The following is a 15,407-nucleotide window of genomic DNA, read 5'->3' as shown; positions in this document are numbered from 1 at the left end:
GAAATTTTTCATAGGGGTGGCGAGATGGGGCCACTGAAAATCTTGAGGTGGCACACAAAAAATCCAAAAGCCATAACTGAATTTCAGGAATATGATTAAGCTGTTGAAGTATATCGGCTAGTTGAAAACTATGTCAATATGAGAGTTAAGGAATTGCATGCTAACATAATTTGGTTTCTTATTTTACAATTAATATTCCTAATGATCTGATGTCCTCAGACTTCAGTAAACAAAAACCCTGTTGTAAGGTGTATCTGTATCTGTGTACATGTGTTACGCAATTTATTGTTCCTTAAATAGGCTGATTTTTCTTTTCCCTAAAAGGACAAATATACAGCTTTAATTTAAAGAAGTATATTGAGTGTAAGTGTCACACTGCTATGCTAAACCTGGCTTGTGAAACCTCATCGACTAAGGTTAGCAAGTCCGTAACGTAGCCCAAAATGTGCCTGGACTTCCCTGGGTGAGTGTGACCTCCCTATCAAGTGGGTTTTAGTGTGGTTGACTCACTGCCAGGCCACCGCTCTTGCTCCTCGAGACCAGTTCACTCGGATTGGACGACTCCAATGGACAACCTTCGGGTGCCGTTCCGTTGGACCAGTTGGCCTGTCAGCTTGCTCTTCTTCGTGGTTGTTTCGTGAATGTGTATTTAGATTGATAATTTGTGGTGGCGTGTCAAACGCTCAAAATGTCTTGCCTCCGCGTTTCTCTCATGGCGTGCCCGTTCAGCTCAAAGGCCTCTCCAGCTCTTCCTCCAGGTGCTGCTAATAGCGGCTAATGAGTCAATACCACCATCCCACAAGTGTGACGTCAGTGTTGACCCTGCCTCCTACCACCTGCCTAAGCCACACCCACAAGACATTCATTGAACTACCATTAAAGCTATCATAACAGTAAGCAACAAGACCTATACCAGGAACAAGCCCTCACAAGTTCAGGGGCGACTCGTGGGCACCCACAAAACCCATTTTCATTCAGACAGCTTAAGGGGAGGTTTCAAGGGTCCATGCCAGTTTTTCCCTCACCAATTTTAGCCTAATTTTGGACCATTATCTAGCCACCTTCCCAACAAAGTATGTCAACATGGGTGGTACCAACTGATGCCTTAGTTGGTCAAGTTTCACAGGATACCACTACCTTCACACTAGCTTACCTAATGAACGAGCCACAGCCTCTTAAAGGCAGTAATGTCGGCCTCAGTGGTGAAGTGGAGGGTATACACAGATATACAGGGTATACCCACCTCTTTTTCTGCCCCGCTGTGGAGATGCCACTGCATTTCAGTCCAGAGGAGTGAGATAAACTGAGATGATGGGAAAGCTTGTGACCAAAAGATGACAGTTAATAAAGGATGCTTTAGTAAACATGTTTGACAGTGTGAGCTGGGGTGCCTGCATTTACTAATGACGCCACCATTGATTATTGTCGTACCTCACTCTTTGCTGTAGGCTCTCTACTACTGCTGATATATTAAAACAACTGAGCTAAGGTGCTGAAATATACTGTGTTCTGCAGTTAATGAACCTTACATTTATTCCCATAAGCCTCATTCATTAGGAAAGTCATTTGGACAAAGCAAAGACCCTTTCTTTAAACTTAACTTAGACTTTTCACTTCGCTTTTGATTATCTTCTCCACAAGGAACACTACCTGAAATCTAATTTATGCCAGAGGCAGACATTATCTATCCTGCAAAGGGTTAAAAAAGGTAAATGCGGCTGGTAATTATTTGTCCTTCCACAGCTGTTTTCCTCCAAACTCTTCATACATATGACAAATCAACATACTTTTGTAAAGAACAAAAGAGGATACCAAAAGACTCTTTTTCCAAATGGTGTTTTGAATACAATGTGTTGTTTTCTCTCAACACTGCAAAATGTGAAAACTTAAACCACACAGTATACAATCAGTGTAAATCTCATTCCCTGTGCTCTTACACCTCACCCTGCCAGTACAAGCCACATCAAGACGAGAGGCACTTCCTTCTCCCAGAAATGGTTACACCGACATACCGTAGAAAGTTGTTATTGTGCTGAACCAGTCTGCAGGTGGAGACGGGGTGTTATTATGTCATTATGCATTCTGGGTGGAAGATCTTTCTTCTCTCTCATCCCCACCACAGCCTCGCTGCCACCCACTCGCTCTTCGTAATCACAATTCTGCAGCTAAACAAGTCAGTCAGCAGATTAGAGATTGGGGATGATTGGCCCTGTGACGCGTTGCTACGGGCTAAAGTGAAGATGAAACCGAACGTGTAGTGTCTGGCATCGACTATGTGTGTGCATGTCTACACTATGTCCTCATTCTGCATCACTGAGCTAAGACATTTACAGTAATGTGAAGACATGTTTGGGAACTGAGGCAGTTTTGGATGCTCCTCACATTGCACCAGCCCAAGATTTCCATGTATTCTAAGGCCAAACATTTACACTCGAGGTTGTGGTTTTAGTTTCATTTTGAGTGAACCGCTCATTTAAGATTAGGAGTGTGTTTGTGTTAGTTTGTGCCTTTGTGTGAGGTCTATCAATGAGCTTGCCAGCCTGACGGTGTGTGATAAGATGCAGCAGCCCATCCTCCATCCTATCACCCTCATCAAATTACCTCAGTATTTCTTTCTAACTCATCACCAATTTTATACCCATTAATCATCTTTGCATACTATACTCCTTAACCATGTGACAAGGGTTGAAAGGTATTTTATAACTTTTCTTGCCTGGTAAAGGTTCTCTGGGTGGAGTTTTCCCATTATCCAAATTGAGGATCTAGACTTCAATGCCCCTGAGTGCAAAATTGTGATATTGGGCAACAAAACATTGCGACTCTGCAGTGGGCTTTTTATGACTGCTTGTTACTTGAACTTTGCAGCATTGGTGGTGAAAGGAAATTAATCTGTCCATGCAGTATAATTCATCTAACAATTTGTCTCCAAGACTTCTCCTTATTTTGGATTGCATTTAGAATCCATAGCTAGCCCAGTTAGAGTCAAGACCGGCTACCGCTATTAAGGTTTGACGAAAATTATGATGAAAATGCGCCAGGCTGTAGATGTATGATGCACCAGAGAGCACTGCCAAATTGATTTTTACTTTAATTTGTGTATATGCTACACATTTTTTACAATTAAAGAATATAAGAATATGTAAGAGCAGCATGTGGCTATGGAGCCACAGGTTGCCTAGCCCTGGGCTATATAAACAAAACTGACTTGACTCTGTGTAACTTAGGGAATGGCAGTGATGCACATTGTGTAGGCCAGTGATAAGACCTCTCTCAGCCTGGCAAACTCACCAGACCTTGTCTTTTACCTGGGATAAAAAGGCTTCATTATCTTGGCTCTCCTTGGCACATGGCTCCATGGCTTCCTCTGTCAGGGAGCACTGCTGCCTGACACATCTCTAATTAGTCTGTGTGCTCTTCTGTGTTCAGATTTCCTCAGAGTTTCACCAGTCCTCCTCCTTGTGTGTCTGTGTCCTCGCTTCTCTCATTCCTTTGGTTCCAACATCTCAGTATGCTTTTGCTTTTTATTGACTGGGGTTGCTAGACACCTTTTTTGACCATGAGTGTTTAAGATGATTGACACACACTGTGGAATGCACCAATGCATTATTTACTTTCTTTGTTTCAATATCAATAACTATTGATCTTTACTGGTTCTATTAGGCTTCAGGAAAGAAGCATTTGAAATAATCCTACAGCTCCTTCACTGTGGAGCTGGAATCTTGCTGCTCAGAGACTGTTGGCATCCCAAAAGCTTGTGTCACCAGTGGCATCTCCAAGTGGAGGCCAGTAATACTGTCTTAAACAGGCTGTGGCTGGAGTTGGGCTGGTGTGAAAATGTTCAAATCAGTTTGATATTAAGCCAGACACTGGACTGGATGGGTATACTGAATTTTACCAGGTGTTGCAGTTGACTCAGCAGCCACTCTAGAGTGGAACATAATGACGGCAAACAAGCGTCCGACTATCATGTGACACTGGAGCTCTCTGTCCACTGTGAGCAATCTGTCTTTCTATGTTTGTACCATCTAAAACAGAAAACATTTCATATTGTTATATGTACTGGAAATGATCAATGATACAGCCAACAGCAAGTAGCCAAGCTTGTTATTAGAGATCATCATTTAGCTTACCAGAAACGTTCTGCTCCCTGCTATCTTCCTCCAGTTAGCTTCCACTGTTTTTTGATTTTAGTAGTGAAATAAGGAGGTTTTGTGTTGATGTTTTTTTATTTCAACTTTGTGAATCAGCCATTTCTTGTCCGTTGTAGAGCTGTCAAAGCGAGGGACAGGAATAAAAAAAATATATATGTACGGAGTCCGCCAAAGTTCAGTTTGAGCACTCACACTCAGTTAGGACAGCTGTTTCATCAGCTCCAAATTCAAAATGTTGTCATATTGGCACAGTTTTAGTTTTCTTTTGAGACTAACTCTGCCATATTTCATCTAGTCACCCCAAAAACCACAAGAACTTTCAAGTAAACAAACACAGCATGTGCCGCTCTCCCCCTGTCAGCAAAGCAACATTTTGGCGAGGGAACCACCATTTTCAAAGGGATTCTAAATGAAAATGGGTTCTGTGGGTATCCAAGAGTCTCCCTTAAACTGGAGAAGGCTTGTTTCCTCTAAATGTTTTGTTCTCTTACAATCAATGTACTCTTCACATTGAAGTTACATATTTGTCTTTTGTAAGGAAAAGGACCAGCTCCTATGAAAAACAATAAATCGGCCAACACATGTGATACAGATATGTAAATAAATATCAGTTATACTGGTATTAGTCTATGCAAATCAGATGATTAGTAATGTAAACTGTAACATAAGAAAGTGAGTATATCAGTATGCTATTCCTTAACTTTTATATCCTCCTGAGACATTAACTTTTGTTTGGTATGCATTTTAATTTCTCCTAGCTATTTGAGATCAGTAGGACCTGATAAGTATAAAAACCTAAACATTGTCAATGATAACAAAGTCCCACTGTCCTCAAACGAGACAAATTTGTTGCCATATCAAGCAACAAACAATATTAATCATAAATAAAGAAGTTTCAACCACAAAATGTGATCAGGTTTTGGACCTTGTCCATTTGTGTGTCGGGATCAGCTGCAGACTGACTTGGCAGAGATGGCTGCCATCTTGTTTTTACATAGATTAGTGTATTGTGCTCTTACTACCACTAGATGGCACAAAAAAGTGTCCACATATGAGGACAACAGGTCTGAGTTAAGTAGAATGAAAGATTAGGTCAAGTAAATCCAAAATGTGATGTCCACATATGGGGACGCAGGGTCTCAGGAGGATATTGACATAGCTTTCAACTAGCCTATATACTAATGCAGCATAAAGGAATTCCTATAATTCAGTTATGGCTTTTGTCCAGTGGCTCCATCTGAAAACCTCTATGAAAACTTTCTCAGGGCACCGCTGCATTTCAACTCGAGTTTTTACCTGATTTGATCTCATACAGTTAATAAAATCTGTCTATTTCATGAAATGTTTTGCTTGCTTTATATTCACACATCTGTATGTGTTTCTCTATCAGCAAAACACTCACAAACAGCAATCACATCTTAGTAGGTGATAATTGAAGGTGAAGGAGAATTCATCCATCGTCACTCCTGACTTTGTATCACTTCTCGTAACTGAGACTGAGCACTTAAATGTGTGATAGTGTGTGTGTACTGTATGTAATGCGTGTAATATGTAGTTTGTGAGTGTGGTAAATGTGTGCGTATGAGTGCTTGCACATTCCACAAGTGCATACTTCAGGATGCCAGTTTAAATTCTGTTGAAATCCCCCCCTCCCCTGGCTTTCACAGTTAATATTTATGCGGGAGCTATTTTCTCTCTTCACATAGACACAGCCTGAAGGCATGATTTCCGGCTCCTCTGTCCCTCCCACCTTTTCTTTCTCCCAGTCTCTCTCTCTCTCTGTATGAGTAATTGCTTTCACAGGTAGTGGCTTGTCGACCGCATTGAAGTGCAAACCAGTGCAGTGTTAAGTTTTGGGTGCTGGAAGGAGACTGAGAGAGGAATGGGGTGTGGGGGTCGATGGAGGCTTTTCTGGAGAGGATGAATGTCCCTAGGGAGAGTCTGCAGCAGGGGCTTTTTAGTGGTTATTTCCATCTCTTTCTCTCCCTCCTTATATCTCTCCTTTACCCTGTCTCTCCCTCTCTCTTTCTGCTTCCTGTCTGATCCTTTCTTCCTCTGCCTCTTGCCCCCCTCCTCGCTCCCTCGGTCCTTGGAGATGTTTTGACATTGTTGGACTACGGGATGACAGTGTGGCCCTTCCTAAGTTGCCTTCCTCAGTTGCCAGTTGGATGGTTTTGATTGACAGCAGGAGTTAATTAGTTCGGAGGGGAAATGAACTTTCTCCTTTGGTGTGTGTACAAAAACAGCCTCTGTCACACACACCTGAATTACTTATTAATATCCCCTGCACAGGTTCCCTGGTCTCCAATGACATAAAAATGAATTAAAAAAAAACACATTAATAGCAAATATGCAAGTGTTTTACATAACCCGTCGCTCAAATTATTCTTGTTTTTTTTGTGTCACTCTGCAAAAGTACACCTGCAGTGCATAATGCACAGACAGCACAGAAACACACACACAAACAGACACACTAGACCCACCACACAGTACATCAGAGCAGCAGCATTTGACTTCTGACCTCTTCAAGATGAGAGAAACTAACAGACATTATGGACGTGAACTAAAATGCCTGCAGAGACTCTTTGACTTTTACATTTGTTTGAAGGCTTCTGGGTTCGATTTTTTTTTGCTGGTTTTACATTGATCACACTCAGCTGATGATTGATCTGTGAGCGCCATTCAGTTCTACAGCGAGCGGCACACATTTATTGTGTGTTGTCAGAGTGCCTCCTGCTGGTGTCACAGGAAACTGAGATTAGAAAATTTACAGTGCAGGTAGTTGAGATGGGGTGTCTACATTTTCACAACTGAAATACATAAAGAGATGACCACCAACTGAATAATATTATCTTCAATATCATATTTACTATGAACAGAAAGGGTACCTCACCATATTTAAATGTAATTTGATGGGAGACACTACAGGTGGAAACAGGTTTTTCCTCCACTGGTCAATTTTGAGATTTTGGGCTATTTTGCTTCTGTAACATCTTCTTTCAGACTAGTGTTGAGAAAACGTCCAAAATACACATTTAGGTGTTTATTTTGGTTTACATTTCTGCTCTGGAAATATATGCAAAAATAGCATATTTAATTAAACAGTGCCCCAGTTGCATATTTAAATGTTAGAAAACTAAACTTGTAATACAAAAATAGAATTGTCTTAATGTAAGTAACCAACTGGGCAGATTTCATGGTTATATCGATTAGTTATATATCCTTAAATTACATTTTCTCAAAAAAAAAAAAAAATCTTATATTCAGAGCTTGTCTTTGTCCAGACCTCTGATAACGCTCACTCCACTGAGTCCAAGTTGACTGACTGAATTAAGATGGAAATGCCGTTAATGAGTTGACAGTTCAGTCTGATATCAGGCAAACTCTGAGCCAGAAATCTTAATTTCTGAAGCACTTTTCCACCAAACTTTCTATGTCTATTCCAAGCTGTACTTAAATGCTTTTACAAAAGGATTTGTTCATATGTCATTCATAGCTGGATTAATAAAACATTTTATTCCCAAGATCATGGAGAATCAGAGTTTTTTGTGATTAAAAAAAATATAGAGATATGTCCAAAATCCCCCCTGCAAAAACCTTTGATTCTCATATGGCAACAACATCAAACAAGAACTTGAACTGGCTTTAGCCAGTGTTCACATTTTGTTCTGAACATGTATGCAAATAAGCAGAAATTTAATTTGATACTGCCTCATTTGCATATTTACGCATCACATTTGGGAAATGTCTCCCCTCAAACAGAAGCTGCAACAACTAATACTATGGCTCTTTTCACAATCACAGTATGTCTGATCTGTTGTTAGTGCTTTGTTTAACTTCTGCTCTTCTCCACAGAGGATTCAGGAGCTCAAAAAACTGTTTGCCTCAAATGTGAAGATGGTTATTACCAGTAAGTCTCTAGGCTGAGTTTCATTGACTTGCACCCTCATATTTATGTGTCCTCATATTTACACTGTCCGTCTTTTTATCTGTCTGTCAGGTTGGGCTCAGACTGTCATCAGTCCTGTCCAGATCGGACCTACAATGTGAACGACACCATGGTGTGTGATCCATGTGAAGACAAACAGTGTGAAGTCTGTGACGAGTTCCAGTGCTACTGGTGTAAAGAGGGATTCTACGTTGACGGTAACATTTGAACCACTTATAATGTGTGGTTGATATCAGCTGGAGACATTTGTAGGGAAAGTGGGATCTGCACCAGATGATGTTATCTAGATCAGTGGTTCACACCTGGTCCAGCCATGGGGTCCAGATTCCTCCTTAGTCATCAGTTCAAGGGCCACACAGCTGAATATATTCAGTGTCATATTTGTGTTTGGCCATGTCGTCAAGCTAGTTTACCATGTCCATCAAGTATATGCCCATTAGTCACTCACTCTACAGCAGGAAACACACTTAAAAATAAAAGCTCTGTGGCAGAAATTTAGCATATTTCAAAATAAAGTGTGTTTTTTTTTTACAAACTTGACACATTTGCGAGTCACTTGTGGTCCATTCAAAATGGACCCATGTGTCCCACTTTTGGACTGTGACCCACCAGTTGGGAACCACTGATCTAGATACCCCAGACAGTATTTTTTCATTTATTTCTTTCCCCTCAATTTGTGCATTGATATTTTCCAAATAAAACAGAGATAGACAACATGATGTTTGTTGATTGAACAACTGCCTGACACTTAAGAATTTGATGTCACTAAAATACATGATTAATCGTTCAAGGATATCGGTGAAGTCCGGCTCAAAAAAAGGTTCCCACATCATGCAAAATTTTCTAAGGGAGCTCATAATTATGCAGTTCTTTCCAGTTGGGCATAATTAAGGACTTCTCCTGTCAATAGAGTGAAAAAGAAACCATGCGTCTGGTGACAGTATTTTTTTGTTTCTAAAGAACTGTACACATCATAGTAAAAGTCTCCATCTGTTGGCTGCTGCGATAACAAGCATCCAAGTGAAAAAAGTTTCAGAGATAGGAGACAAGTTATTTCTTTCTGTAGAAGAACAATACATTTAATGGTTATTAGAAGAAGTAAAATGTGTATTTGTGTGTCTAGATGGCAAGTGTGTGGATCACTGCAAGAAAGGTTTCTTTGTGGATGACGAGAGCCGAGACTGTGAGCCCTGTCACCGCGACTGTCGCACCTGTGGAGGGCCACGATATGACGACTGTGATTCCTGTGAAGACGAATTCATGCTGATCAATGGGGAGTGTGTTAAGGACAGACAGCTTGCTCTCTGCCCTGAGACACACTTCAGAAACAGTATGGCAAATTTTACCTCAGTACTAAATGTTGTCAGTGTTACCTACTTGTCTTTACTTGCACATGTAAAGTGTGATGCTGACAGTTTTCATCATATAAACGTGCAACTTAGCTTAACAACTTAACAACTTATTTTTTGCATCTTTCATTAGGTACACAATAACACATCCTTTAGCCATTTTTTCAGCCCATGGTGGGGAATCTTACCTTCTTATTTTATTCCATCTTCATGTCATTCATGTCTACATACTTTGTCCTGGTTTCTGTTTGCTGTTAACCATCAGGTCAGGGCGACTGTGAGTTGTGCCACTCCACTTGTAAGACTTGCTCTGGTGCAGGAAAGGATGACTGCAACAGCTGCCACTCTGGTAAACATTTACTGTCTGTATGCCACATTGGTCTGAGCCTCTATATTTAGTGAGCTTCTTTGTCTCATGATTTTTTCTTAGCTGGCAGTGAGAAAGGACGGTAAAGCTGTTGACCACTTATTGTATCAGTGGTACGATTTGTCTTTCTGCCCACAGGTCGTTTTTTGACCGCTCGACAGACCTGCACGCCTCGTTGTCCACCTGGCACGTTTGCCAACAAGGCGTCCAGCCAGTGTGAAGACTGCTCAAAAGGGTGTGTCATATGCCAAGACGCCCAGCAGTGCCAGCACTGTCGCAATGGACTTAACCTCCAAAATGGAGGGTGTGTGGTGGAGTGTCAGAGGTAACTGTCCTTTTTTCTCATTTCTTGACTTGCACATGACCACACTCCATGACAATACATCAGTGATGGAGCACTTTTGAAGCCGTGTGGTTACAGTGCATGTCATATAACTGCAACATACTGAGCTCAGTTCCAGCCCTGGGACCTTTGTTGCGTGTCATACCTCTCTCTCGCTCTCTTCCCCATTTCAAAGCTGTCCTCTGTCAAATAAAACATACTTTACATCATCCTCACAATCTCCTCTCTCTGCCTCCTTCCCAGAGGATTTCCTCAAGGTGGCGTGTGCCGCCCGTGTGCTCCAGAGTGCACATCCTGCCAGGGAAATTCCTCTCACTGTCTGAGCTGTGAGGCACCGTACCTGCTGCTGGACCACTCCTGCAGGTCACACTGTCCAGAGGGCTACTACACCTCCAAGACAGAGTGCCATCGCTGTCCAGCTCATTGTGAAGAGTGCAATCGAGATGGCCTATGTAAGAGTAAGTACGCTGGGTGAAGCAGTGGAGGGTAGAGAAAGAGAAGACGTAGAGAGGTGTTCTTTTGAGAGGTAATTAGTTACTGTTGAAGTAGCTGAATGGAGGAGAAGGAGGAGGAGAAGGAAAATGAGGTGTAAACACAAAGAGCTCCTTCCCTGCTTACTCGACTGCAAATAGTTCAGCCATGAAGCCTAACTGTAAGAGTTGGAAGGGTAAAGGAAGTGAGGAAAATCTGATGACAAGAAGGATGGAGGAATACAGAGACATTAGAGAGAAGATGAGTCGGGGAAAGATAAAACAGATAAAACAACATTTGTCGGGGTCAGAGTACATAGAGAGAGTAAAGTTTCAGAGTATATGTATATCTATATATAATATGATGGGTCTTAATGGAATAACATGACAGTGCATTTTCATTTATCGTGTTAATGTTAGTTGTATGGTTATCACTGAGGTTGAACGTGAACAAGCTCTTTATTCATGACTCCGCCTCATCATGGTGGTGAGAAGAAGAAATTGTCAGTGTGAGGAACAGGATGTGAGGGCTGCCCGAGGGAATGGGCAAAAGATTAAATCAAGCCAAATGTACACCACTGATGGTTTCTTTCATTTGGGAAATTACATCTGGTGGTTTCCAATCATGTGATCATGTGATTGGGCTGCACAAGGAAAAAAATTGGACTTTGGTGCAAAAGAAACTGAAGTACAAATAAAAGGCTATATAAACTTTAAGTCTGCTGAATAACAAATATCAGACAGTTCAACCTCTTACCTGTAGTGCTACTTATCAGTCTAGACTGTTTTGGTGTGATTTGCTAAGTGTTGGAGATATCAGCCATAGAAATTTCTGCCCTCTCTCCAGCATAATGGAACTAGATGGCACTCGGCTTGTGGTGCTCAAAGTGCCTAAAAATCACAATTAAAAAACTCAACAGCAATGTCTCTTCCCATAAATCATAACCCTGTTACTTAAGATAATCCACAGACCTTGTTGGGAGCAGTTTCATGCAGTATTGTAGGAAGCATATATCGACTCATAAACGAGAGGCTCATGCTTGTGACAGCGTGAGATGTAGACATTAATGTTGTCCCTCTCAGCTGAGCAGTAATGTAAGCTCACTCAGTGGTGCTAGGTGAGCTAGCAGTAGATGGACGCTTCCGTCTGTGCGGTGATGTTTGACAGAGAGAAAATGACTCCTAGTTGAATGTTTGCAACAAGGTCTGTGGATTATCTTGAGTAACTGCATCATGATTTCTGGAAAGAGACATTTCTGTTGAGTTTTTCAAATGTTTTTTAGCACTTTGAGCACCACAAGCCGAGTGCTATCTAATTCTATTATAATAGAGAGAAGGCTGACATCTCTATGGCCAGTATCTCCAACTGGGCAACTCACACTAAAGCAATCTAGACAATTATAATTAGCACTACAGGTAAGAGGAAAAATATGCATTTTTGATTTTGATACTGTCCCTTTAAACTACTGGCTTGAGTTGTTCCTGTTACAGTAATGACAGCGTGTAATCAGATGCACTTTCAGGGGTAATAAAGTCAACTGAACTTTCATCCTGATGCAATAATCCACATGGTGAGTCACCACTTGAGCATAATCTGGGAAGCACAACCACTTCCACTTCAGTGATTCATGATGTGTTGCATCACTGACTTTCTCACTGGAGCCATTAATGCTCCCATGTCACTTGATACAGAGACTTCCCAGGAATTGCTCAAAGGTGATAAGACTTTTCCTATGGAAATTATTCTGAGTCATAGCCGGGTCAGGCTGCCAAACTACAAGTTCAAGTTTGGCCTGGATGAGTTCAGGCATGTGCTCGCCTTCCACATTAAACAACAGCTCAAAAACAGGCAACACATGAGAAGATGAGCGCTCACACACACTTCAGGTTTCTGCCACTGCAAAAAAAATATATATATATCTTGAGTCTACAGAAGTGTGAATGGAATTACAAACACATGTCCTCTAACTTCTTGCTACATGTTGGAGATGTGCCTCTGCCACTTCTCACTGGCCCAGAAATCGTATTGTTTTTTGCAGACAATGTAAACAATGCTGTTTTGCATAACCCTTTCTTTTACTCTCTCCCAGAGTGTGCCCATTACTACTTCCTCCATAACGACAAGTGTGTGGATGATTGTCCCGATGGCTACTTTGCCAGTGAGAAGCAACAGGAGTGTGTGCGTTGCCACGCGGATTGTGCCTCTTGTGATGGACCAGGCTTTGATGACTGTGATGTGTGTAGCAACCCGCAAGCTGTGCGTTACAACGGAGAGTGTCTGGCTAAGTGTCCCAGCAGCACTTACTATGATGCGACTACCAATGAATGCAGAGGTAGGGAAGGTGGAAGTTTATTTTAATAATGCAACATCAAATACAATACTTTTTTTTGCTACACTGTGTCTCATTCTGTTTTTCCAGACTGTGACAGGTCATGTCTGACCTGCTCAGGCCATGAGCCCTCATCCTGCCTTACCTGCGACACCAACAGGCGTAAAGATGCCAGCGGTCACTGTGTGTGGTTCAGTCAGTGCCCTCTGAGCTCATACATGGACCATAATGGGGACTGCCGGTCGTGTCACAAACTCTGTCATCGCTGTTCTGGGTCAGGCCAAGACCACTGCCTCAGCTGCAACCCACCATACCTCATACTGAGTAAGTTATTGCAATACTAGATGTTGTGCTTCTTATGTCCTTTTAAAGTTGTAACTTTGTGACTGTGTCCATCAGACAGCACATGCGTGCAGGAGTGTCCTGTTGGTTACTATGCAGAGGACAAAGACGAACGTGCGTGTGAACGCTGCCACTTCAGCTGTAAGTCATGTGCTGGTCGTCACAGTGTGCAGTGTGTCGACTGTAGATCTGGATTCTTCAAGCAGGGAAGTAGCTGCGTGGAAACCTGTTCAGAGAGGTTAGTAAAGACACACGCACACACAAAGTCTCCTCTCCTTTTTCATCAAAGAACATGATAAACAGATATCCTCTCTCCTTTGCAGTCACTTTGGCAACACCACCACCATGGTCTGTGAGCGATGTGACCCCTCTTGTACCAAGTGTTGGGGTCGTGGTAACAGAAACTGTCTGCTCTGTCGGGAGGGCTTCGTCTACCTGAGGCAGCAGGGACAGTGCCTTCAAAGCTGCCCTCCAGACTACTACCAAGACAGATGGTCCAAGACCTGTCACAAGTGTCATCCCACCTGCAAAACCTGCAGTGGTAAAGGAAGCCTGTCATGGCTTATTTCTGCTTTTTTTGTTTGTTTATTTATTTTTTTGGCATTAGGTGTATTTTATGTGATTTTACATTGTTATCAAGACCTACCAGGACACCTCAGGATAAAAATGTTTTACATTACATCTCGGCATATATTCTCAAATAGGCAGTGGCGCCCCAGAAGTTTTTCATAGGGGCAGTGAAATGGGGCAAATGAAAATCTTGGGGGTGGCACACATACTGATGTACTTTGGTTTCTTATTTTACAGTTAATGTTACCAATTATTTGATGTGCACAGACTAATACTGATATAGTTAACATTTTGAGTTCCTATGGATGCCTCAGGTCAGGGGTTTCCAGCATGGAGGTTACCGACCACATTAGGGGTTGTTCAAGCTTCACAGGGGGTAGCAGGGTCTTCTTGTTTTTAAGGGGTGTAAGAAAACTTTTAAGAAATATATACAGTAGGCATATATCTCTGTGTAACGATCTAGTATAAAACTGGGACTCAGTTGCAGAGGAAAACACAAAACACCAAGAACAGTTGTTCAAATCCAAATCTTTACTCAAGAGTTTAAGGGTCAAACATGTGAAGGCAGTCGGCGAAGGCAGAAAAGTCCATTCAGGCAAATCACACAAAAAGCAAAGTCCATAAACCCAAGCAGAGTCAAAAACCAAGGAATCAAACACGAGGAAAAGGCTGAAGAGCATGAACACACTAGGGCAACAATGACAATCCGGCAACTAAATGGGGGAAACAGTGAGCTTTAATTACACAAGGGATGATTACTAACTACACACAGGTTAGTGGAACAAGACACAGGTGAAACACATGAGGTTATTAACAAAGGTGGGAAAACTCAGGGTGTAAAAGAAACACTAAACACAAGAACACATTTCAAAATAAAACAGGATGTGGACACAAACACATGAACATAAGCGTGATAGAATATCACACTCTGCATTTCCTTATGTTACTTATGGAAACTAAATGAAATTGTTATTTTTAAAGTTTAGATTACTATTCAAGATATAAATTTAAAAAAAACCTCACAGGATGAGGGCACAGTAAAGACCTGAACAGCTATATTCACAGAGCCTTTACTCTTTGCTCAACAGCCTCGCCCTGCAGTGAAAACAATGAGCTAATAGAACAATGGCTGACCCTCAGAAAGAAGAAAACACTGAATTTGAATACAGAAAGAGAATCTTACAAAAAGTTTGTAAAATATCAGGGAAACTCATCCCCTACAAATGTGTTGGGAACCACTGGCTTATGATGTCTAGTGTCACCAGATACCACTACCTTTACATGAGCTTAAGAAAAGACTGTGCCACAGCCTCTGTAAAACAGTGATGTCAGATGTTTTGCCAGTGGGGCAAATCGTATCAGGGGCGCCACTGCAATTAGGTGTATAATGTGTGTTAAAGAACTCTAACGATAAATATCTTATCTATTGTACACTCCCCTCCAAGGGATGACATACTTGTGCGCCTTTTGATATGTTTTCAATCTGGAAATTCCAGTTCAACCATGTGATTAACAACTGTCAGCATCTTTCTGCTT

General features: G+C 41.6%; 1 protein-coding gene across 1 annotated transcript in view; it reads left to right on the top strand.

Moving 5' to 3' along the window:
• pcsk5b (proprotein convertase subtilisin/kexin type 5b) overlaps positions 1 to 15,407 on the top strand; it is a 124,505-nt gene that overhangs the window by 104,280 nt on the left and 4,818 nt on the right. Inside the window, exons 25-34 of the mRNA XM_033618842.2 lie at positions 8,007 to 8,061; positions 8,152 to 8,297; positions 9,224 to 9,430; positions 9,715 to 9,798; positions 9,955 to 10,141; positions 10,403 to 10,617; positions 12,720 to 12,962; positions 13,050 to 13,283; positions 13,359 to 13,539; positions 13,625 to 13,842. Of these exons, the coding sequence (XP_033474733.1) occupies positions 8,007 to 8,061; positions 8,152 to 8,297; positions 9,224 to 9,430; positions 9,715 to 9,798; positions 9,955 to 10,141; positions 10,403 to 10,617; positions 12,720 to 12,962; positions 13,050 to 13,283; positions 13,359 to 13,539; positions 13,625 to 13,842 (1,770 nt within the window). The remainder of the gene's footprint in view (positions 1 to 8,006; positions 8,062 to 8,151; positions 8,298 to 9,223; positions 9,431 to 9,714; positions 9,799 to 9,954; positions 10,142 to 10,402; positions 10,618 to 12,719; positions 12,963 to 13,049; positions 13,284 to 13,358; positions 13,540 to 13,624; positions 13,843 to 15,407) is intronic.

The sequence above is a fragment of the Epinephelus lanceolatus genome, chromosome 9 (genome assembly GCF_041903045.1).
Source record: "Epinephelus lanceolatus isolate andai-2023 chromosome 9, ASM4190304v1, whole genome shotgun sequence".
Taxonomy (NCBI): Eukaryota; Metazoa; Chordata; class Actinopteri; order Perciformes; family Serranidae; genus Epinephelus; species Epinephelus lanceolatus.
The sequence above is the reverse complement of the archived record's forward strand: the minus strand, read 5'-3'. Positions and strand labels throughout refer to the sequence as shown.